The sequence below is a fragment of the Thermobia domestica genome, chromosome 12 (assembly GCF_964235325.1).
Source record: "Thermobia domestica chromosome 12, izTheDome1.hap1.1, whole genome shotgun sequence".
Taxonomy (NCBI): domain Eukaryota; kingdom Metazoa; phylum Arthropoda; class Insecta; order Zygentoma; family Lepismatidae; genus Thermobia; species Thermobia domestica.
This window is the reverse complement of record NC_137465.1, coordinates 70,559,763-70,582,957: the sequence shown is the minus strand read 5'-3', so window position 1 is coordinate 70,582,957 and position 23,195 is coordinate 70,559,763. Positions and strand designations below refer to the sequence as shown.

Below are 23,195 nucleotides of genomic sequence, written 5' to 3'. Positions count from 1 at the left end.
CCCTAATAATTGATTCGTAATTTCCGAGACGAGACATACTTTTATGACACACTTACGAGATGATACAGCCTAGCTCTTGTATCATATCCATCCCTAATTTTGGGAACCTGGAAACAAGAGTTCGCTTGATATATCAAACTGAAGACGGATGTTTATTAATCTGCTGTTCTTGAAAGAATGAAATGAGACATTTCAGTCTAACGTCCCACGAGTATACCTATTAGTCTAAAGGAGACCGATGATCAAGGCAAGTAAATAATAAGGGATGAATTGGTAGAATGAGAATGAAAGAGGAAACGGAAGTACCCCAAGAAAATCCACTGACACGACGTTGTCCACCACAAACTTATTTGGCTGGAGATCAAACAGGGAAATTGCTGTTCTGAAGCTGTACCAGATTGAAGTATATGCTATACTCGGAGCAAGATTTAAAAAAAAAAAAAAAAAAAAAAAGTGAATTGGCGTTTAGAGGAAGACTTGTTACCTTGTTTAACGAAAAGGTACTTGTAGAGGACTCTTCAGCGCAAGACTTACAATGGAGTAACAAGGAAACACATCTTTTTCTCTAAATGTCAATTCGTTTCTTATTTTGCTCCGAGTGTGTGCGTACACCACAGTTTCAAATATCGGTGAAGTAGAGGTTGTCATCAAGTTGTAAGCTAACTCAATTGAAATGATTAAGTATTCTTAAACTTTCTCTCCATGATCTCACAAATTCGGATTTGGAATTTTTGTTACACTGCTATCAAACTATACAAGTATACTTTTTCTTTATGCTTTTCGAGCGTCAACTCTTCCGTGGACATTCCAAGTTATGCGTGGCAAATTATTGGGGAATTCGGAATTTGTCATAGGACTTACAAATGTAAAGGTGGAGGTTTTGATTATTACTAGTAGTAGGTACTTGTGTATTTTTCCTAGCTAATTCGAGTACAGTAAAAATGATTCAAATCCATCTGGAATCATCGTGTTTCAAATCTTTGTCTGTATGTATATATTTGAACATACTGATGAGGGTTTTATAAAACTTCAGGAAGGAATCTTTATTTTGTACATGACGTATTATTTCCAGATGGTTATCTAACACATTGATTTCTGAAATTCATGATATGTATGGCGAATGAACTTTTGACACTTGAAAAGAGAAATATTACAATATATTTATATTAACTAATGAGAATCATATACACATCTTTTAATATTTGACCCTTCAAGAAAATACATTGCAACAATGCAATATTGAATGTGAAGCTTATGCATAAATATCCTTTCCGGAGGTTTGGTCATCTTGTAGCCCGTTGACAATGTGTCGCCATACTGAATAAATCAATTTTAAGTAGGTATGAATACCTAAGCGACGCATTTATGAATGTTTATCATTGGTTAAACATGAGAACGGATAGTTTTGCTTACATACGCGATATTTAAAGGAAAACCAGTGCCAAGAAAGGATTTCTTTGCTTCAGCATGTTTGGCGCACTTTGTCGTACAGTACGTAAGCGTTTGAGGTAAGCGTTACTTACTCAGAAATCTCTTTAGAAGCATTTTCTATTTGGTATGTAAAGTACAGCTTGGCCAATTTAGTTACACACATGTAACCGCGAGTAACAGTTTTAAGCTTCCCTTTCGTGAGGAGTCCAGAAAGTATTTTCATTGTTCAGTGTTCTCCACTCCATAGTTAGCTTTCTGTCCAATTCTCTAATTTTCTGTTTTCCATGTGTCCATGTCTAATGATCATGCCTATCTATGGTAGGTAATAGGCTAGAACCTGCCTCCAGGCTGAATATTTAGGATGTGTATACTGATCGATCACTGAATTATGACCAGTCTTCCTTTTGAGCTCCCTATAATAGCAACAATAACCTTAACTGGCAGGGATGTAATGAAATGTCGGTATTGTCCAGTGCTATGGACAACTAAATTGCTTATAATGGACCTCCTATGCCAAGATAGAAGTGTATGCGTATGTTGAGGAGGGGAGAAAGTGATATGTGGTTCCATGGCATCTCATAGATGCTTAATAAAATTTGGGAATTAGTGGAGCAAGAAAGATGCTGGAAGTACGCTCTGGGATCTTCGGATCATTTGAAGATATGTGCAATAACTATTTGCGTTATCGTTTTGATAGATACTATCACCATCTTGGTAAAACTACGGTGTATAGAGGAAAAATGCAACATACTGGATGTGCTTAGTCTAATAGGAGTTCATGATACTGGACACCCGTCGTATGTTTGTCCGCAACCACCAGGAAGTCTGGTTCTTACCATGTCAACACATCTCACATCATTCATCTGTCACCATTGGTCTGTACTGTTGGCACTATATATGAAGGAGCCAGTGTCTCTTGCAGTTTTTGCCAAACATGCATACGACCATCATAGAATGATATAAAAACTGTAACTTGTCAGACCAGCAAATTTTCTTCCAGTCTTTTATCGCCCAATCCGCATGTTTGTCGTACTAGGTAAGTCGTTGCCATTGTTGAACCGTGGGGATGAGCACTGATGCCCGTGAAGATGTTTTGCTGAAATAGAGTACACGCATAAGGATACGGCGCGCTGTCATGGGATAGTGGTGGCTAACCATTTTAAGATTGAGAGCTACGTATTATTTCAGAAGTCACTGAAACTCTACTTGTCTGTTAATTAGCCCGCTAGAGGGAGTCACAAAACATAACAATGATCGATGCAGACAGTATAACATAGACAAATGTGAGCCACGTTGTATGACTTTTCGATCTACTTGTTGGCCACTCTTGTCATAGGAGATATGTTTTCAAGTTGATCACAGTTGTATTGGGAAGTCAATGGCTCCACCATACGGCCTTTTGAGTCTGTACCAGTCACTAAATGCAATATTTTCCCAGATAACCAACGTCGGGTCGTCCTGCGCAGTTTTAGTAACTCTTCAATTGCTCTTGTTGACACTAGTGTTAATACATTTTCACTAAAGTGCTCATGAACACCCCATTAATGTAACCACTTATACTATCGAAACATTGACAGATCTTGGTATTTTACCATCACGTGCAACCTCTTGCAACTGACAGACTACTTCGACCCGTAGCTGTGCACTATCAGGGTGTGCTCTGTGCCATCACAGAACTCACACGATAGAAAGGTCGAATCAACTATTTGGAGGGGATAAGAGAATAAAGATTTCCGAGACACGAGTAAAGACCATGATTATGAAAAAGATATAGGTATGCATAGATCTCACAAATAAGTAAACATTGCAGAACCCCCGAAAATGACTTTTACATTTCATGTTGGTAGTGGCTTGGCATAGAATATGATCCAATTCCTTCCTTTTATTTCTACAGTAATAACTAGGCTAGTATTTTTGGTGGGAAAAAAGTACTAAAATTGATGGGTGGAAAGGTGAAAAAACATAGTTTTTGGTGGGTGAAAATTAGTGGAATGAAAAATATTGTAATTAATAATTATATTACATCGTAAACACAATTTTAATATTTTTGTACAAAATTGTGTACAACTAAATATTTTTCATTTGAAAAATACGCCTTTAATTGAACATCAAAAGAAATGTAAAATGATTATCACGATTGGACCTTCGATTTATTGGCATTTCAAGGCATGGAACAGCGAAAGGGAAATGAATTGGACGACATTCATCACATCAATGTTGTAAAACGTCAGACTTTTTCTGTTTACCAGGAATACTTTATACTGTGAGAAGTAGCGTTCAAGGTCTACAGAAACCATGGGTCTTTTGTTTTCATGGGAAACTAGATCCATAACATTAGTTGGATCTCCAACTTCTAAATCGTCGTAGTTTTTGGTCAAACTACTTTCAAGTATAAGTTTTGCTGATCCTTACAGACTATCCTTTGCAGCTTGGAGTTGTTCCATCGTTTCTGATGGAAGTGAAACTTGTGTTTCAATGTTCCCTGAATCTTACGTGTCCCTTTTTAAATGAATACCTTTTATTATACTGGATCTAGAACTATAAATGAAAAATAAAAAGATATTAAAAAGTATGTGTGTGGGCAACTTACAGGTAAGAAAAAATATAAAATAAAATTTGAATTGATAGGTTCTACCTGTATTTCTATGCTATAAACTTTCCCTCTCCGTATCGCTATATTTTGTATGGAATTTTATTTGCTTTAGTAGGGAGTAGAAAATTTCATAGTTTCAGCGAGAATATATATTGTAGGCAGTGGCGTATTTACGATTTTGTTTCGGGGAGGGCTTTGCTAATTTTCGGGGGGGGGGGGGCTTTGCCTGAAAATGTGAAAATTCTGCAAGATATTTCATATGCTTTACTATAGTAAGATTTCGGGTGGGGGGGCTTAAGCCCGGAAGCCCCCTTCCCCTAAATACGCCACTGATTGTAGCGTTGATTGCAATCAAAGACAGGCTGGGAAACTTTTTTTTTTATGTTCTCCATCTCATGCCTTCCTGAGCTGCGATATATTTTCTACTATGTTGTGACGTATTATAAACAAGACTACGTGCATCGTTGTCGATAATGTAAGGATACAATAAGTCAACGTTAATACTAGCGGACGACGAGAAAGAGTTGAGACATACATCAATACAATATGCACAGATAACAACTCAAAACTTATAATTTGGTGAAAATTTCTTGCTTGGGTGAAGAAGGTCCTTTTTTGTTGGACATAAATTTCGAGTTTGGAACCCCAAAAGTCATGTGCTAATTTGAAAATATTGTTCTAACGACCTCCCATAAAATTTTGTGATTTGGTAGAGCACCAAATATCTGAGCTTTAGTGGTAACTTGCAGGTTTCTTCAGTCATAGAGTTCTTCAATTTTGCGTAAATTAAAACTATTTATTCAGTTAATTAGAAAAGCCATATGACATCAGGTCTTCTCTGAAAGTTTTTTTTTTTTTTTAAATATGTGTCTATAGTTTGACAGAAATTGACGTATTTCCTGCAGACATTGCTACCTTTCACTACTACTTCCTTTTCATCATAACAAATCAGTTTCAGAAATAACGGAATAAAATGCCATACTAATGCTACTCTTAATTTCGATTAAATAAATGTTAAGATATTTTCACGGGGAAAATAGCTTTGAAGTGTATTTAAGCAGTTATTCGAACAATTTTTACTTTTGAATGTTAGTGAGAATGGAGAAAGTTTTGCTTCCTGAATAGTTCAGAGAGACTTCCTGAATAGTCGAATTTACATGTGTTCACTTGCTTTTATGCGCACAACACACGATCCTGGCAGTACATCGTCCAACAGCAAGGAACTACATTTTAACCTTGTGAACATTAGGAGATTCCTATCCCTTATAGTATCTGCTTCCTTTAAAAAAAAAAAAAAAAAAAAAAAAAAAAAACGGTTTTAAGCATTTTGTTCACATTTTACAAATCAATAATTTTTCCATGTTTTGCCAAATGGTAAGATGAGTTGTTTAATAATCACTAAGACAGAAATTGCAGCAGTCAAGACTTTTGGTGCGGGACGTATGTGTCTGATTTTAATGTAATTACCATTACCTTTTTCTGCAATCGAAAAGAAAAATCTACTCATATATTATTATATCCGAGCCGATATATACTTTAGTGTGAATATCCTTGTAAATTGAGCAGTTTTCAAAGGAACCTAAGATACCTAACCTAGACGGCGTTTTCTGTAAGGTTTTCGAAACTTAAAAAAAAAGTTAAATTTATTTAATTTTAACAATATTGCTACTCATTCGCACTTACAAATATGAGAATTTAGAAAAAAAAAGAACAATTATACTTCATGTACACATAAATCAATACAGCGCATAGACATTTTCTCTATTATTGTATAGTGTAGGGTCTATTTGGTTGCGTGTAACATTATAGTTTAATATAATTTATTGGTGAGGGAAGAACAAGAGAGAGAACACAAAAGTTTAGTGCCACTAATAAAAGCACTGATCCAGAGCACACGCACGAGTCAGAAGTTCTTTACCTTTCATCCTGAGAATGAAGCACTGAGTTAATATTGATACTTTCATGTGCAATGGCATATCAACGGAAATTATTTTTAAAAAACTTGCATCACTTGTATGAGTATTGAATATATGTAGGGTTCTTTTTCTTTTTTGAATTACGCGAAATAAATTTAACTTGAAGGAAACTTAAGAAGCAAAGTTTAATAAATTTCTCGAAATAAAATACACTGGTCTTCAAAATGAATATATATATCAGTTTTCGGAAAAGTAAAATATTTAGTTCAAACGGTGAAAGTTCCATGCGAATATTTAGTTTGTTTTTACTTTTGCAGGCAGGCATTAAAGCAGCTGAGTAGCAGCACCCCGGTGATGACCCAGGCCTCGGTTCGATCATCCAAGGAGCCTGACCTTGTGGTAACCCCTGGCTCCAGCAAAGCACGACAGAAGAAATTTCACCGTCACTTCAAGCAAGTCGCAGCTGAGGAGAGGGTTCTCAATTGTAAGTATTTAATGTTACCATTGTTCCATTAGTACAAAAAACATGATTTCTCAATATCTTCCACAATACATTATGATCTGTCCTGCAATTAAACTTTTTAAAATTTTTATTCATTCCCCAAGAATTTTTATTTCACCATAGAGTAGCGGCAATAACACTCACCTCTTGTGCATTTCTTCCAGGGTTCGAGTCTGATAAGAAATCAAGATTTCTTGGTATGTCAGCAATGTGGGAATAAGTATGGGACTACTTGAATAAAGAAGTAATGAAACATAGGCCAAAAAAAATGCAGATATAATGTCCTTGAAAATCGCACAACCTACTCGAACATGCGCCACCGGAACGACTATATACCTCATGAGCTCTACCATCAAATAACCGAAAAACGTTACTCCGAAAATTCTCTAAATGAACTAATAAACATTACAAATACTTTTCATATAATGGAAGAACTTCTTAACCTCCATTATAGATATTCAACGCTTGAAAATCGTAGGCGTATGATTAAATTTCTTATTTTGCAGTCGGTAGGTCACAATACGAATTTCCGACCGGCTCTTTTTTTTTAAATTTTTAAAAGGGCTTTCAATGAAATAAAATAAAGGTTTTTAATTTAATGTTCCACAGTTACACCATTTAGGCTAAAGGGGACAGATTATTAATGAAAGTAATGAATGTTTATTTTGTATGAAAGTGATTCGAACCTGGCACCACGTGCACCAAAGGCACACGCATTAACTATTAGATCAGTGAGGAGGGCTTTCTTCAGTTCCACCAGGCGAATATCTGGATTTTATCTTTTAGTATAGACCAGTGTTTCTGAGACTGTGGGTCGCGGGCCGTTTTTTGGTGGGTCGCGAAAAGTTTTTCTTTTTAGTTATGAAAATTTTATTTTGATGCAGAAACGTATCTTCTGAAGTATTATTCAGGAAATGAAAATTGGAAGCATTTGTTAACGAGGTGAAGAGTAAGTGGTTACTCGGATCCCTGCCCTGTTGTACAGTCAGTAGAGATGCTGGGTTAGGATGGAAAGAGAGTGAGTAAGTCAAAATCTGTCACGGGGTAGAGCATTGCGTAGGGAGTAGTTAGCTTTTTGTTACCTTCCTATAGAAACACTTTAACCCTCTTTGCGGATGCGTACAATATATGATAGTATTGAGAAAGAAATTTACATCCATTTGTTCGATTTCACCGACTGATATTCTCGTACCGACAGGGCCACTATATTCATAAATTTACACTACAATTTAGTTTGGAAGTGATATATTTACGATTCACGTGAAAGGAACCAACTAAATTTTGATCTATTAAAATTTAAACATAGAGCTCTACTTTGTAATATTCGTGGTTGCTCGGGATGTTTACATCTCCAAGTAAATTTCATATTAATCACTCATACGGACTATTATTGAACGAACTGAAATTAGATATGATTTAGAAACTTTAATTTTGAAATATATCATCATTACGTAAAATGTCAAAGTGTATTTGAATAAAAGTAGGTGGGCCACAAAACACCTTTTATTATTTAATGTGGGTCGCAGTAACAACAAGTTTGAGAACCATTGGTATAGACCGTAGCGGAATCCGTCATTTTCCCATTATTATAAGTATTAGTTAAACGTGCCATGATTATGCTCTTTAGGCTAAATGAAGTGGGTGATTAATGAAAGTGAATAATTATGAGTAAATGGTGGAATGAAAATTTGAGAGGAAACAGAACCCCGAAAAGATCAATGGACATGATATTATCCACCAAATTCACATGGCATGAAATCGAACCAAGAACCCCTAGCATCAGAGTTGAGCACCCTATTGCTGTGCCACCATGCTCTCTCTCTCTCTCTCTCTCTCCCCCATTATTGCTAATGATTCTAGCGTTAATTTGTTTTGCAGGCTGTATCGGAAAATTCATTAAATAAATAAATTCCATGGCATTTGTAAGAAAGAAGAGTATTTTCAAAACTGATAATGTTCATGCTATTAGCATTACTCTGTATTAGAAATGAAAACAAAAAAACCGGCCTTCTTTCGGACTCTTATAAAATTATTTCTCTTATAAAAATTCGGCTTCTTTCTTTTTTTAAAAAAAATCGCTTTTTGGACTTAATCCAGAACTTTTCATTGCTGTGTGATAGGACTTCTTTTTGATTTCGTGCTTCTCGCTTTCGATTTACATTTTCGCAAATTCAAACCCTCTTTGAAGTGTAACTCCTCTAGTTCAGATTCTACTATCATTGTGGTTCCCGTCTCACCCGTTCTGATTTCACAATCACATAGTAAGCAAAGAATGATCTCACATATTTACAGCTAGACTCATCTTCATTGTTTTATTTGCCTTGAGAGCGACTGTACTTTTTTTTAGATAAATGTCTTAATAAGAACAACTAATTGAACAAAAATGTATTTCAGGCAATGACATATCCCCTGTTAGGGGCCGCGATGGCTCAGTGGTAGAGTGTTCACCTTTGATGCACTGGGTTCTTGCTTCGATCTCAACTCGTGTCAAATGTACTTTGTGGTGAACAAACACCATGTGCGTGTATTTTCTCGGGGTTCTCCCGTTTCCTCCCACTTTTCATTGCACCATTTCATTCATTTCTCATCATCACCGTCTGCTTCAGCCTAGCCGGCATAACCGTGGGACGTAAAACTTAAGCTTTCATTTTCATTTACATATCCCTTGCTATGTATTTTACCTCTACGAGCATGAACACCTGCTGTTATGTTCATAATATTCTCATAAGTACTAAAAACTACTAGGAGTTGAATGAAACTAAATCATATCATTTTATTTGCTGGCTGGCACAATATAGATACTAATTATGTGTGTGTACCAGGGAAGGAGAAAAGTACTGCTTTTAACGATTTATTTTAACAACCGATGTTACTCATTTATTTTCATGTAGTTAATTTTTTCTCACATAACTGGAATATTCCTTGTAGATAAAAGCAATTTAACTAGACGGACTGCTGATATAATGTCGTGACTCCTCTGGTTAATTTCAACATATTCTAGGCCTGTCGCCCTTTTAGATATCACGTCCGTTTTCATTCTTAATATCGAATAAAAATCGAAAATTCATTTCTGCGTTAGTTACACCGTAATGCATTCATAATTACATAATTCAGTTCATATAATTATCCCTCAAGGGAAGAAATATATGGAATCCATTATTTCCGTGAAATGAAAAGTTAATCGTTTAAACATTGATTGTAAGTGGCCTTGTAGGCTTAACTGTGTTGCTTCCTGGTACGAAAAGGAGCAAATAAAACGTATTAGCATGAGGTAGCAAAAGTACAGCATAAACTAATGCGTGTAGTTTGCTCGCTTCTCCCTTTTGCTCTCGAGTTTACTGTTTGTCTGGAGTGTCGTTTTCAGTTGGTCTGTGTTGCGGAAAGCTGTCGGTCTGGCTTCGATCGCAGCTGCAATAGTCACATTGTCGCTTTTGCCTCTGGAACTTTCTCTTTTCTCTCCAGTTGTGTACTTACTCTTTGGATGCTGCAGGGGAACAGGAACCCTTAAAGAGGATGCGATGGGCAATTGTCATATTCCAGGCAAAATGTTCAACTTTATGTCGATAAACGAAATTCCAAACCATTCATCAAGAAAAAAGAAAAGAAATAAACATTTTTTTAAAGCCAGAATGAGTGCTTTCTTTATATTCTGTAGAGCTATGTGTAGATATAAAATATCTATAGCATCCACATATGTACCGTATCCGCAACATCTTGTTCCGCATCTGCAGATAATAAGATAAATAATAGAACTTGTACGACAATTGTGATTTCAAAAATAGCTCCTACTATGACAATTGTGAAGACTTTATAGTTTTATGAATTTTGTGATATAATATCAATGAAATTCAGGGACTAAACATTTTAATACTAATTCTTGATATTGTAAGTCAACTATATAAACCAAAATATAATACAATTCATACAAACAGAAATAAGAAATTCATGGAAACCATACCTAATTACTTAAAATCCCCTCAGATTTCTGTGAAGAAAATTGTCGAGCTGGGAATATCATATATGTCAATTAATTTTCAAATAAAACCTTTTTCATGATTTTCCTAGCTCGTTAGACGGAGGTGTCTTTGCTCAGAACGCTAAGGTAAAGTAGAGATATAAAACCTTTCAGAAAGAAGAATAAGCCAGCACACTTAGGTTGCCGTAAAATTAGATTAAGACTTCATATTTATCGTAGGATTTTAAAGCAGAGAAGAAGAGAAAATGATTAACGAAATTAAATTTTGTTATGTGAGTCCCTAAACGATATCTAATTTTATAATTCTACAATATTAGCGTTTAACAAAATAATAATTATCAAAGAGGAAACATGTAATAGTCGACAGAATTTACTAGCAGATTGTCCGTTCATCGCACGAGGAGAATACATTTCATTCTGGACATAAAGGGCAATGCAGGTTGAATTTGGACTTAAACGTCATCGGAAGTGTCACTGTTCATGCCAGCGACTATATATTCGACACTAATATCGGCCATTTTCGATCATTTTTAAATATTTCGCCCTCCCCATAGTTGCACCGTCAAAGTGAAATGACAAAAACGATTCCAGGCCCGAACCTAATCTATGTTGAAAATTTGATCGAGATCCGTTGGGTGGTTCAAAAATTGTGAAGTCACATAGTCACTTTCAATTTTACTTTGTATATATGAGATTGAATCGAACAAAATGAAACAGGTTAGTGTAATTTCTGATGGGTAGTTTCCGAGAAAGTGGATAAAAATATGTTTGTAAACCTAAAATTTTGTACAATAAATATGCCACCTCTTAAATGAAACTGAAAAGAAAGTATACAGTTATCAAGCTAAGACGACAATAAATAGTATAGCTAATGAGATATAGCTCAAACATATGGGCAACTCTTGAACTTTAAATGTCGCTCACCTGATGTCCATCGATGAACAAAATGTAAGGTTGCCATATATCACTCATTAGGTGGGACAGTTCCGCATATCAGATTGGTATCCCGGTATTGAAGAATTAGTCGGCGGAATGCAGTAATTTTCCGCTTTGAGTCTGTAGACCACCCAAAAATCTGTATACGCTTATTCCGCGTCTCAACCATTATGATTGCCATCTTGTTTGTCATAAACCTTTCGTGAGGCAGCTGTAATTCATACTCTACTTGCGATATGCATTTTGATGTTAGCGAGATAGCTAACCGTCAATGTTATTTTTATATTTAGAAAAACATTATAAAACTTACTCCTCTCCCACTCCTTTAGAGATGGATTTTTTTTTAACGCTGCATTCTTTCACAAATTTTAAATTCAGAGCTTATACCTGTACGAAGTTGATCTCCCTACATGAGGGGCTCTAGGATAATGTTTTTGGCTTTTATTTAAACTCCCTTCTCCTTCTCCCTTAGGAAATATATTTTCATGAAAGAAACATGATTCAAATCCAGCTCGAGCCAAGTGCTAACTGTGTTCAAAAATCTGTTCCAAATGGTTCAGCAGTTGGCTCAGTGGTAGAGCGTTCACCTCTGGTGCGCGGGGTCCCTGCTTCGATCCCAGCTCGCACCAGGTGAACTTTGTGCTGGACAAACACCGTGGTCGTGGATTTTCTCGGAATTCTCCCGTTTCCTCCCACAATTCGACTATATTTATTTGCATTCATTTCTCATCACACCGTCTCTTTTAGCATAGAAGGCATAAGCGTGGGACATAAAACTGAAATATTTCATTCATTTTTTTTAGATACATTCGATTAATGTCTCGGAATAGTTAGGGATATCTCATTTTATTTATATCTTAATAAAATAATGATGTCATATCATACAAATTCACTACCATACGTCAATTAACTTTATATATATATATATATATATATATATATATATATATATATATATATATATATATATATATATATATATATATATATATATATATATATATGAGTATTTCGTATAAATAAATATTAATAATGCTTTATTTTGTTTTTGAAAATTCACGTTAAGTTAAATTGTTCATGTATAAGCGTGTCATTTGGTCATTGTATTTATTGAACTTTGTGATCTTCATAATTCTGGTTTCTTCCATTTGTAAATAATTAATATTTTTATTTTTCAATTGAAAAGAAATGTCATCATCACGAAAGATTATCGGGTGTTTTACTTTTCGTGACATAACCTGTCTATTGTCGATTGAGCGTTTGCAATAAAACAGTATGAGGCGTCTGCACGAATGGTCGTGACCTGGCCACTCGGCGAAGCTTTACTCTATCACACAATCTTAAAAGGTCGGCACCATTTGGCTAATATTAATTAGAACTCCTGTCATCTCAAGACAGTTCATGTACCTCGTGACATCCGTTTGCGTCTATCAATCTTTTTATAACTTATCAATATATTTCTTTAGGGACTTCAGATTGTGTAGTTCTTCCTGGAAATGTTTGATATGATTCTTTTGGTTTAATTACACGTTGAGGAAAAAATATTGTGGAATTCTAAACATTTTATACAAATTGTAAAAATACACGATAATAATAGCATAGGTACATAGAGGTATAGTAATACCAGCGTCGTAACTTAGATTTTTCTGGGGGGAGGGGCATCTACATGTATTTGGGCCCCCTAAAAAGTTGTTTTTCTAATTCTTGGGCCCCTCTTTCCATCTTTCTCTTACTCTTTATGGAGCCCCCTGAGCCTGTGGGCTCTTCCGCACGGCAAGGTCTGCGGGGCCGGTAGTTACGCCCCTGGGCCCGTTTCATACATGACATTAATTAAGTGAACAATATTGATAAATCTCAAAGCCATACGAATAAATATTATTTCTAGGGTCTCTAATATACTTTTTTTTTTTTTTTTTACTGAAATGGGCCCATGATTCATTTTTGTTTTATTTACCTTTTGTGTGCTGTATTGTTTATATAATGTAGTGAACCTGTTTAATGCTTCATTTATAATTTCATGTTCGTATCGTATATGGAGTAAGAAAATTTTGTCTTAAAATGGGTCCCCCTCGAACGGCGGGGAGCTTCTCTGGGGGGCAGTTGCCCCCGACAAGTTACAGCCCTGAGTGATACAATAAATAGAGAAATGCATAGTAATACATAGTCATTACTTAAGTGTTCTGCTTGAACGCAGGTTTCCTTTATTTATCTACACAGGGTCAGTAGGTCTGCAGAGTAGGTGTAAAGTAGCTATTTCTTTCCAGTAGCTCAAAAGTATATGGAAAACTGGAAATTAAGAAGAGGAACTGGAGTGGAATTATAGGTTGAGAATTATGATTAAGGATACAATCGAAATGCATAAATTATGTCTTTATTACACAAATATTCACTGAAATCCACAAATTAATATTTCTCCGATATAAGGCATTCTGACTTCTAATAGAGTTAAGATAGAGATGTATCGTTATATAGTAATTAAAAGTTTATACTACAATCCTACCACAATGACATCGCGTCTAAACAGGTTCCTACCTCCCTGGTAGTTACTTAACCTCTCCTTCCATTATGGCTAACCGTTGTTGTACTCTAAATGGCCTCGCTCATCTGTTTCTAAAGTAAGTGGGTATAGTTCATTCATTTCTCTACAGATTAATAGTTCATTCAATCTTATGTAGAATTAGTATATTGCATGAGGCGATGTAGAAATAAAATGTAATATTGTAGGCAACTGTTTAGTCAATGATATTTTTTTATAAATTGTTTATATATATATATATATATATAATAGGATTTTTTTGACTTGCAATGTCTGAAATAGTGCTAGTCAGTAAATTCTATTATAGCATAGAGAAATTTTGTAGTTAGTTTATAATAGCTCCGAATAAAAATGAGACCTATACCTTGAGTTCGTTATATTTTTATATTTGTAATAAATGTGTTTGCAGTGGATTTGTAGGTAGTGTATTTTCAAATATTGTACAAGAAGAAAATTAAAACATGTCCCTTTTATCAAAACATGTCCTAATTACAGAGGTTAAAGTGAGTAGCTAAAGTAAATATTTAACATTAGACATGGTTGCCTACTGTCAGATCTATTAATTTGGAAAGCCGAGTTTACAGCTTCTATGTTTCCCTTCTCTTAATTCGTTTTTCTTTACAGTTTTTCTTTTCTTTTTTTCTTTTTTATTTTTGTACTCCATGATAGTTTCTAGCGAAAACGCAATACCGTAAATTTCTTCCTCTAATTGTCCAATGCATTCTACCTGAACAAGGTCAGAGAGTTATAAAAGAGTTCCTCCTTACTCTTCTTGATTTTTCTTTATATATATATATATATATATATATATATATATATATATATATATATATATATATATATATATGTTAACTCTTGCTATACTAAAACTGTCCTTTTTATTCTTTATATAATTATTTCTGGTTTTTAACTCGATATCTTACTAAATTTTCTCACATCACTTTTTTGTTTTTTTCTGACACGGAAACGGTTACATAAGTCATTTTTGACGTGCATTAGAGGATGAGAAGGTCATGAAAATACTGTGAACTTAGCCAAATAAATACTACGGATATAAATTGTTAAGCTTTTGTTAAAAACAAAATCTTTTCATATTTTTTAAACCGTGTAATGTGGGTTCCTGTCACCACGGCATGGCGCGTCCTCAGGTTGCGGATCGAGGAGAAGGCCTCTAGATATAGAGGTTAGCTGCGAATATATTGAATAAGCAGTCGCGGACAGACGACAAGGGGTGGTCCTCCAGCTTGGGGGTTTGGCGTAAGGTTAACAACCTTATCCTGTAAAAAAAAAAAAAAAAAAAAAAAAAAAAAAAAAAACTTGTTTAGAAACATTTACAGAAGTCTTGAACCAGAACTGATAATTTTGCACGGCCTCAGCAAAGTAAATTAGATATGAAACTTGAAACATGTAATATAAGAAATCTTTGTAGAGCAGGCGCGTTAAAATCCGTAACGAGTGAGTTAGAGAAATATAGGATGGACCTAGTAGTAGTTCAGGAAGTTAGATGGGAAGGATACGGAACAGCGAAATCCGGAAATTTTACTAGCTTGTATGGGGAAGAAATAAAAATCACCAGCTAGGAATAGAGGTTTTCGTTCAGAAAATAATATCATCATTTAAACGGGTTGAATTTGTTGCTGATAGACTTTCTTTTATTACTCTTCAGGGTCGGTGATGTGATACTATTGCTTTAAATGTAGTTTGTGGGGATAGGGGGCAACTGCCTCCAGGGAAGCTCCCTACCGTTCAAGGGTGCCCATTTTAAGACAAAATTTTCTTACTCCACATACGATACGAACATGAAATTATAAATGAAGCATCAAACAGGTTCACTACATTAACTAACTAACTAACTCTATCTCCTATGGAATCCGGAGGTTCAATGCTGCGTTCACAAAAGCTCTTCTTAGCCAATTGGATCCAATTTCTACTTTGTATTCCTATCTCTGCGAGATCCATCTTAATATTGTCCTCCCATCTGAGCCTAGGTCTTCGTAATGGTCGTTTTCCGATTGGTCTTTCAGTCAAGACTTTGAAAGCATTTCTACTTTCTTCCATTCTAGCTACATGACCTGCCCACCTAGGCCTCCTAGACTTGACGGCCCTAACAATGTTGGGTAAACCGTATATATTATGTAGTTCCTCGTTATGAAGTTTCCGCCATTCCCCATTCCCGTTTCTCTTGGGTTCGAATATTCGTCTCACGAACTTGTTCTCCAATACTTTCAGTCTATGTTCTTTCCTCAGAGTAACCGACCACGTTTCGCAACCATACAGAACAACAGGCATGATTATCGTTTTATATATTTTAAGCGTCAAATTCCTCGACAGAATTCGCGACGACAAGAGATTTTGAACCGAATAGTAACACGAATTCCCTGCTTTTAGTCGACATTTAATTTCTTCGTGAATATGATTTTCGTCTGTTAATATTGATCCTAAATATTTGAAAGTATCCACTTTAACAAAAGTATTATTTAATATTCTAACGCATCCATAATTTGCCATATTACGGTCCCGACGCACTTTCATGTATTCAGTTTTCTCTGCATTTACTTCTAAATGCATACATGTGAACCGTGTATTCCAGACCCTAACTGAACCGAAATAGAAATCGCTATAAAGAAATTAAAGAAACACAAATCTCCAGGTGTAGACGAAATTCCAGCTGAGTTAATTTTCGTTGAAGGGGAAACATTGTGGGAAAAGATGTACAAACTCATTCTTCTTATCTGGAACAAGGAGGAATTGCCACAAGAGTAGAAAGAATCAATCATTGTTAAAATTCACAAGAAAATTCACGATAAAACTTATTATAGTTATTATCAAAGAATTTATCTTCTGTCAGTATCCTATAAAATCCTCTCAAGCATCTTATTAGCAAGATGGATCTCTTACGCAGATGAAATTATTGAAGATTATCAGTGTATATTTAGGCGAAATCGATCAGCTATCGCCAGATATGTACCATTCGACAAATACTCGAAAAGAAAGGAGAATTCAATACATCGGTACATCAATTGTTTATTGATTTTAGAAAGGCCTACGAATCGGTTGGAAAGGAAATACTGGAATTTCAGAATTTGGAATACCGAAGAAACTGGTTAGATTAGTTAAAATGTGTTTAAATAAATCCAAAAGTAAAGTCCGAGTAGGAAAATTCGTATCCACCAGCTTTCACGTCGAGAATGGCTTGAAACAAGGAGATGTGATGTAAATTAAGTCGAGATAAATATAGCTTTCCTTGGGGTGACTTCTTTGAGACAGTTTTACCAATGTCATTTCGTTTACATTCCACAAATGTCTCATTAAGAGCTTTATAATGTGGCGTAAACCGTTTTTCCTGAAGAGTTCCACATAGGGTGATTTTTTCTTGAGATTAAGATTTTTTCGGATAGTTTTCTCAAAAACTCCTCAACTACTTTTCTTCATATTCCATATCATCATCATCATCATAAATGTTCTGTCATTATTGCAGGTCACTTGCTGCAACTGAGAAGCTTCCATGCTCCACAGCCTTCCGCTAACCTCTTCGTGTTCATGTATGATTTCTTTGTTTTTATATCGTACATTAATTGTAGTCTCCTTCGCCCTCTCCCTCTCTTTCCTGCCACCATACCCTCTAGCACGTCCCTCATGATACAGTTCCTTCTTACGCAATGTCCCAACCAGTTTCTCTTCCTCTTCTTAATAATACCTAAAATTGTTTTTTTTTCCTCCCCCACAATTTCTAAAACACACTCTCATTCGTTTTCCGCTCGACTAAGCTAATTCTTTCCATGTTCCTGCACACCCACATTTCGAAAGCTTCCATTTTGTGTGCTTGTGTGTGTGTATTTCTGCCCCATACAGCACAATACTCCACTCGACGCATTTTATAAGTCTTTTTCTCAACTCTTTATTCAAGGTCCCACAAAATAGTCTTTTTTCTCCTAAAGGCTTCTTTTGTCATTCCTATCCTTGCTTTTATTTCACGTCCACACTTCATATAATCACTAATAATACGAGTACTACCCAGTTATCGAAAATTAGTCACCTGTTCTATTTTCTCTCCTCCTGGTGCTATATTTGATAGCGACCCCTTCGTTCCAATCACCTAGTTTTTGTCTTTCTAACATTTATTTTAATCCTATATTCTTCACAGACCTACCTCACGTTTTCTAACATCTTATTGATTTTCTGTTCAGATTCTGCAAACAAGCGCCATATCATCTGCAAACCATATACATCTAATCATTCTACCTCCTACTGAAATGCCGTCTTCATTTTGTAGGCTCTTTTCCACTATCTCTTCTAGACAGACATAATCCATAAATAACCCTATAATGGTGTGTACGTATTTTTCTCTGAGAATATCCACAGGGTGTAGTTTGTTCTTTGGGGTGAATTTTCTCAGAGAATTTTCTCAAAAATGCTATTTTTTTTTTTTTCAAGTTTTATAAACGCAATAACAACCATACAACGTATCACCTCTCAAGGTTCAGTTCAAATTAAAAATCAACAAGTAGTAGTTGGAGACAAGTTTTTTTTCGTTTTCCGGAAATGTATGTTATAATTTTTGTTCATACTCCATAAAGAAATTTTTAGTAATAACTACAACATAACTTGATATTATTTAATAAATGGGAGAAAGAAAGTTTATTGTGGTAGTCCGCAACTTTTATTTTATTTCTTTTAATATGCATTTAAATAAATTTCTCGGGTATTATTATTTAAATATAAAGAGTATTATGCTTACTTAATCTAATCTTTCTCCATTTTACAATCACTAAATTAATTAGAGTAGTATTAAGAGCTAAGGAGAAGGAAAGCTAAGAAAAAAATAGTTTGATGATGTTCGGTGCAAAAGAAAAATTTAAAAAGCTGATAAAAAAAATTAATAGTTCCAATATGCTACCAAAACGCTGAACTTCTTAAAACGTACTTCAATAAGAAGAATAATGTTATAGTATGCTTTAATATAGGTCTTCAAGAATCCAATAATGGTGGCTATAGTGGTATATTGGTATTCACCTCTGGTACGTAAGTCTCTGTTCGATCTCATCTCATGAATTTTGTGATGGGCAAACACCGTGTGCGTGGATTTTCTCCAGGTTCTCTCGTTTTCTCCCACTTCTTCTATCTCATTATTATCATCCATCTCATCATCAACTTCTTCCTTAGCCTCGGTGCATAACCGTAAGACGTTAAGCTAAAAATAGAAAGAATCCAAAAGGTTGTTAGTCTTCGAAGATTTTATATACTGTATATGATAGGTTAATACACGTATCTGAAATATCCATTATTATTATTATTATTATTATTATTATTATTATTATTATTATTATTATTATTATTATTATTATTATTTAATTATTGATAGCTAGAGTGAAGGGATAGTAATTATAATTATGTAAGCGGTTTAGAATTCTTAACGACTTGCTCCCCTCCCCCAAACTTCTGTGGCTGGATGCTGACCATGACAGACATGAGTTCTTTCCAAAGATAGTTAAAGCATATAAGGTGCACAATAATTTTTCCTTTTTTTGAATTTCTCGGTGGGAGATCATGTCGTTCGGATTACATGTTAAGTTGCAGGCCCACATCTTATATAGCCTCGCTGCTGAAAGAGATGCTAAACTCCAATGCAAGCAGTCTTTTGTTTAATTATCACCTTTCGTGGTCAAGTAACTAACACGTTTACTTTCTATGTGGGTTGTCTCCGGTTCGAATACCTCGTCTGCCGTGGATACAGACCCGAGTAATAATCTGGAATTAACTTGAAACACTAGAGCCGTTCCTATCTAAATAGCCGCGATGCTGACAAACGGCGTTAAACTCCAATCAATCAATTAGGTCAATGATTTCAAGGCACTCGGGAAAAACCCTCAGAAGCTATAAAATTCTTCTTCCCCCGAGGCCATATCTTGGAGCATGCCAATGTATGCCACCAGTATTTTCGCAGACTGTTCATCATCCTTATGAGTATTGAAGTCCCCTTTCCCCGGGAGAAATGTGAGATCATCACTGAATCCAAGAACTTTCGAAGACTTGAATAAATACTAAATCTCAAATCTGAATAAATGCATATACGCTTAATTATGGGTATTTACCTCTGAACTTAGCGATTGATTTCCAAGTTTATGTGCGTAATGAAGTATCTGCGTCACTGTTAGGAAAAGACAAACAATTGAAGCAATATGCTAAGTTGCTAGTGTACGAAGAGTGATCAGAAAGTAAGATTACAAGGTTGATATTTCTGGAGTTTCTTCTGTTATAGAGGAATGAAGGATGTGCGGTAATTGTAATACATGGAATGTGCAGAGTTTCAACCACCCGCGGCGCTAGTTGCAGATAAACACAAATAGCAACTCGTTTGGAAAACTGGTCTTGCGAAGAAGTCCGCTCAGTTATTCGATTTCTGTCGGCGAAACATGGTATTGTGGCTGAAATTCCGGGAGCTGGTAGAATCAGCTGGCAGAAATTCATCGGCATCAGCAACGCGCCCGCATACAGCTCAGAAGACCACCACGCTGTTGAAGCAGTTTTGCTGGGACATCGACCACCCTCCCTACAGCCCGGACCTCGCTCCAAGCGACTTTCACCTGTTCTCGCACTTGAAGGAGCACCTAGGAGGCTGTCGCTTCGCTTTAGACGACGAGGTGAAACACTTCGTGACAAGATACACGGACAGGATTTTCTCCAAGAGGGGATCTTCAAACTCACCCACGATGCGACACTTGCTTCAACCAATATGATTATCTCGAAAAATAACCTAATGTATGTACTGTCTGTTGCATGTATTAGTTATATGAAATAATATGTACTCGTTTCACTACAGGCTTTTAACCTTACTTTCTGATCATTCCTCGTATTTTGCTAGCATATATGTACAGTGCATAAATAACTGCAAAATAAAAAAACTGTCATAGAACGAACGATATAATTTTTAGTACCACGAAAGTTAGTTATTTCCGATTTCTTCGAAGACTACGCATGAGAATTGTGATCCATCGACTGATGTAAGTCTTATCTTTGGACACATTTTAATTAAACACAATAAATAATGATAATTTTAGTCTGTATCTCAGTGACCATACTATGTACTGTCTTCTTGATAGTGTCATAATGAAGAACTAATTGAGAGTATACTTTAGTACTATTAGCTTCACCTCAATAAATGGCATGATCCTCGAAATACATCATTTTTTTAGGTTTACCAAGAAATTAGTTTTCTTGGTTTTCTCGAAAACTACACGTGAGGTTTTACATCACCATATGTTTTTTTTTTTTTAAAGCTTAATAACATACTGGTATCGAATGTTTGGAGAACATTTTTCTGTAAAATATTAATAGTAATGCAGAATTTGTTTATTTGAGTGTTACTCTAAAAGTATTAAGTGGATATAAACCGTATATCGGCGTATAACTTCAATTTCAGTCATATTCTTTATCCTGTTCTGTGATGTGATGGAGAGAAAAATCCGTTTTCCAAATGAACGAAAGGAAGACTGCTATAAATTCCCATATCAAACAAACTCTGTAACTGGTTGTCAGACCTAATCGTTTCTATACTACATACTATGTGACGTTCTCTCTGTTACTGGGGTTTCCTTCTTACCGATGTAAGTAGGACATGTAGGAGGAGAAGTGTTTGCAGAACTTACGAATACAAGACGGTAAGAAGAAAAGAATACTTACTCGTTTCTTTGTTATTGAATTTGGTACTTCTCACTGCTGCAAGAGAAATATTTAATATATTATTCATACTGTTCAATTGCCTATAAACAAATTCATTCATGGCATTATAATTATTTTAAAGTGGCATTACTTTCAGTTTGATTACTCACTCGCTAAAGTTATGAACTGACGAATTCTTCCAACTACTTCGTTTCGAGTCTATTCTTCCCGCATTTGAAATATTTGTTGTTGATGATATGCATATTTTCGGTTCAGATCTACTGTATGTATATATAGTTTTAATAGTTTCATATTCACTGTCTATGTGGAGAATGTTGCAGATACTTGGTTTGAAATACAAAAGCTTGTTTCTTGTCCTAGATTACATCGTTACTCTTGAAGGAATTATGCTTTTTATTTTTTATTTTAAATGAAGTTTTAATTAATGAAAGTAGATCATATAAAAAGTGTTGAAAGGCAGAATAAAATATACTCAAATGGAACGAAAATGCGATGCTCTAAGAGATGCATTTTTGGCTCCAAACAATACGTCTTGTGTGTAAAGGAAGCATTGGTTGGTCGTAGAGTTGTCTACAAGACAAAAACTGAGCTGTCTCGTCTCGAATAGATATCATGAAAGCGATTTCTCGTCTTGGATCATGACACGAAATTCTGTCTCGTCCTCGTCGGCAACCTTAGGCTGGTGTATGTTTCACTGCGAAATTTCAACAAAAATTGTAATTCTCTCTTTCATTATACTTAACATATCCATTATAAGACCATGTAGTATATTTCTTTGTAACCCACAGGAAACAAATGATGCCGAAAGTATAAGTAGAAATAATCCATCCGTTGATACTTAATCCATATATTGTTTTTATTCAACCCTACTTAGGAATAAGACTATAGAATTCTGAAAAAAGTTTTTTTTTCTTTTCTGAACAAGAGTGTACAAGCTAAACTTTTACCTTGCCGTGAGGAGTATCTCTATTCACAGTTTGCTAAAACCATCACGAAACACTTATATTAAAAACTTAGAACAGGAAACAGCCATTTCTTTACATGCTCTTACTTCTCAAATGACGCAAACTAAATGCGTGATTGTTGCTTCGATTTGGAGGGAATCTATTTGTATTTTACGCCTCCGTTCCCGTTGCTTTGTGAAGATAATTTAAATATATTTTGCAGAGTGAAATCAATAAGAAAAGAACATCGTCAAAGCAACGTGATACTATTGCATGGCTATCAAGTTAGTTTCCTGTGTTTTTCCGAAAGTGTGATCTTATATAGACACACTATATACTTATACAGCTGTATATAATACGATAGTTTTCTTTACATATGAATATAGCCTTGAACTTAAACTAAGTTTTTCACCCTTCATATATCTTGCAAAATATATGTCTTTGTCAATGCAACTGTGACGTATTAATTTCATATGGAAGCTTGAAATAAACGTATAAAAATATTTTTTTTAGAGAAATTGTTGAGTTAGAACTCTCGAGGATGTTTAGATCTTCGTGATCATTCAAGGTTTATACATTTACAATTCAATGAGGAATCGTTTTAGAAAAAGGAACTGATCATTTATAGCATGCTCTTTCTGTTTGAATGGCATGGCATATATTTTCTCAAGCGTTTCGTCA

General features: G+C 35.2%; 1 protein-coding gene across 1 annotated transcript in view; it reads left to right on the top strand.

Annotated features, from left to right (window-relative positions):
- LOC145665999 (uncharacterized) overlaps positions 1–23,195 on the top strand; it is a 600,563-nt gene that overhangs the window by 534,908 nt on the left and 42,460 nt on the right. The window contains exon 4 of the mRNA XM_081733104.1: positions 6,258–6,424. Coding sequence (XP_081589230.1) covers positions 6,258–6,424 — 167 coding nt within the window. The remainder of the gene's footprint in view (positions 1–6,257; positions 6,425–23,195) is intronic.